At 37.3% G+C, this 2,674-nt stretch overlaps 1 protein-coding gene across 1 annotated transcript in view; it reads left to right on the forward strand.

Moving 5' to 3' along the window:
- Nucleotides 1–2,674, forward strand: part of LOC109359716 (DNA gyrase subunit A, chloroplastic/mitochondrial-like) — a 17,969-nt gene that overhangs the window by 7,275 nt on the left and 8,020 nt on the right. Inside the window, exons 3-6 of the mRNA XM_019604413.1 lie at nucleotides 3–1,025; nucleotides 1,743–1,898; nucleotides 2,143–2,213; nucleotides 2,332–2,421. Of these exons, the coding sequence (XP_019459958.1) occupies nucleotides 3–1,025; nucleotides 1,743–1,898; nucleotides 2,143–2,213; nucleotides 2,332–2,421 (1,340 nt within the window). The remainder of the gene's footprint in view (nucleotides 1–2; nucleotides 1,026–1,742; nucleotides 1,899–2,142; nucleotides 2,214–2,331; nucleotides 2,422–2,674) is intronic.

Below are 2,674 nucleotides of genomic sequence, written 5' to 3' on the forward strand. Positions count from 1 at the left end.
AGTAAGAGGGAGGGATACTATCTATGTTGTGGTTGATAGGCTCACAAAATATGTTCATTTTTTTGCCTTGGGTCATCCATACTCTGCAAAGGATGTGGCCACAGTATTTTTGAAGGAAGTGGTCAGGCTTCATGGGTTTCCTAATACTATAGTCTCAGACAGGGATCCTCTGTTTTTAAGCAAATTTTGGAAGGAATTGTTCAAGCTAGTTGGCACTCAGTTGAAGATGAGTACATCCTACCATCCACAAACAGATGGTCAGACAGAGGTTACCAACAGATGCTTGGAGACTTACCTCAGATGCTTTGTAGGCCCTAATCCTAAGCTGTGGGTGGAATGGTTGCATTGGGCAGAATTCTGGTTCAATTCTAACTACCACACTTCAGCAGGAATGACTCCTTTTAGAGCACTGTATGGAAGGGATCCCCCTTTGTTGATAAAAGCAGGGACCATACCTTCCAAAATAGAGGAGGTTAATCAATTGTTTGCCCAAAGAGATGGGATACTCGAAGAGTTGAAGGGAAATTTGGTCAAGGCTCAGAATCTCATGAAACAACAAGCAGACAAGCATAGGAGGAATGTGGAATTTCAAGAAGGAGATTGGGTGTTTCTCAAGTTGCAGCCCTATAAGATGAGATCCCTAGCTCTTAGGCCTTATGCTAAGCTAGCCCCTAGGTACTATGGTCCTTTCCAGATAGAGACTAGGGTGGGAACAGTGGCCTATAAGTTGGTTCTGCCTGCACAATCTCAGGTCCATCCAGTGTTCCATGTATCCTTGTTGAAGAAAGCACTCAAGCCTCATCAGCAGCCACAATCCTTACCTCCTATGTTAAATGAGGAGTGGGAATTAGTGGTTACTCCAGAAGATGTGTTGGATAGCAGGGAGGACAAACAGGGGAATGTAGAAGTTCTGGTGAAATGGAAGGATCTTCCAACACATGAGAATTCTTGGGAATCAGCAGCCTCTATACAAGACAAATTCCCTGATTTCCCACTTGAGGACAAGTTGGTAGTTGAAAAGGGGGGTATTTGATAGGGTTAGGAAGAATAAGCCTATAATTACAAATGTATATAGAAGAGGAAAGAGGAAAGTTTGGCTAAATGAATAAGCAAAACTCCTTCTTTGCCTTAGGTAGTTATTTCGGTTAGGCTTTAAAGGCTATAAATAGATGGGTGGTTGAGTAGTTAGTTAGTTAGAGAATTAATCATTTCTGATTTAGGAAATCAGAGTAACCTCTAGGATTCAGGAATCCTAGTTCATGTTCATCATCTTCTTGTAACTACTTTCTTCTATCAATAATAAACTTCATAGAACCCTTACAGAATCCTATTGATTCTGTGTTAAGGGTAATTCTTTTTCCTATCATCTTCTAATTTCTAATTCTTAGATACCAGTGTCTAACAGATGCTTATTTGCTATGTCGATTGGAGATTGCGATGATCGTTACTATCAACTTGGAATGCTGTTATGTTACGTGCTTGGTGACATAATTGTTTATTTAACTTATCCTTGGTGATCTGCATGTGCCTTATTTTTTATGATTTCTCTTGTGGATTTGTCAAGGAGATTAGAGAATGGTGTTATATTTATTTCTCTTCCTTTTGTTGAATGTCTCATCGATGCTCTATAATCCCTTCCATCCTCCTTTTTTTTAAAATATTTAAAATTTCTTTAAATGAAAGGAAAAAGTGAAATAGATGGTTTTTGAAAATCTAATGCTTCAAGATAGAATCAGACTAATTATTACAGTTCCTTTCCCCCTTCAGCATCTTGTGTATAAGCATATGTTCTGTACAAACTCAGGGTATTCTTATTGGATTTGGTAATCTGGATGAGGTGATTCGCATAATACGTGAATCTTCAAGTAACTCGATAGCATCAGCTGGGCTACGCAATGGTAAACTTGTTATTTCAAGCATATTTATTGGTTTTTCTTTGTATTAATTTTCTCCTCTAAATGCATAATTTTAATACAGAAGAATTTCTTGATTCCATAGTTGCTTATATTCAGTTGGAAACTATTTATTTCATATTTTTATGGTTTGGAAGGTTCTATTATTATTGAAATTAAATATATGTAATTGTGGCTTGGTATTCTTGATCTTCTAGCTATGTAATGGGTGAACAATATCTATTTGCAGAGTTCAATCTCTCTGAGAAGCAAGCTGAGGCTCTCCTGGACATTAGCCTAAGAAGACTGACCCGTCGTGAGGTGCATTGAAATCATGGCAATCACTAGAGTCGAATAATTTGATGATTTTTTTGTTGAGCTTTTATAAACATACTTGTTATAGGAGCAGAGGTAGAATTATAAACTTTGTCCTGTGCAGAGTGGAAACTTCGAAGCTGAAAGTCGTTCTCTAACAGAACAAATTTCAAAGTTGGAGGAACTGTTGTCCAGCAGGAAAAATATACTGGAGGTAGTTTCACTCTGAATCTGTTTTTCCTCCTTCATAACTTAATGAATTGGCTTTCTTAAAATTTTGATTGGTTCGTTTAGTGGTTAATCTGTTGAGTCAGCTCATTAAGATCATTTGCTCACTGTGATACTGTTATGTTTTGCAGATATGCCAATTTATAAACTTGATTATTTTCCTTCAAATTGTTAATTCTGCTACTATCTGATGTAGTTTAAAAATTTCTAGGGTCAAATCTCAAGCACTGAAGGGAATC

Source organism: Lupinus angustifolius, chromosome LG11 (genome assembly GCF_001865875.1).
Source record: "Lupinus angustifolius cultivar Tanjil chromosome LG11, LupAngTanjil_v1.0, whole genome shotgun sequence".
NCBI lineage: Eukaryota > Viridiplantae > Streptophyta > Magnoliopsida > Fabales > Fabaceae > Lupinus > Lupinus angustifolius.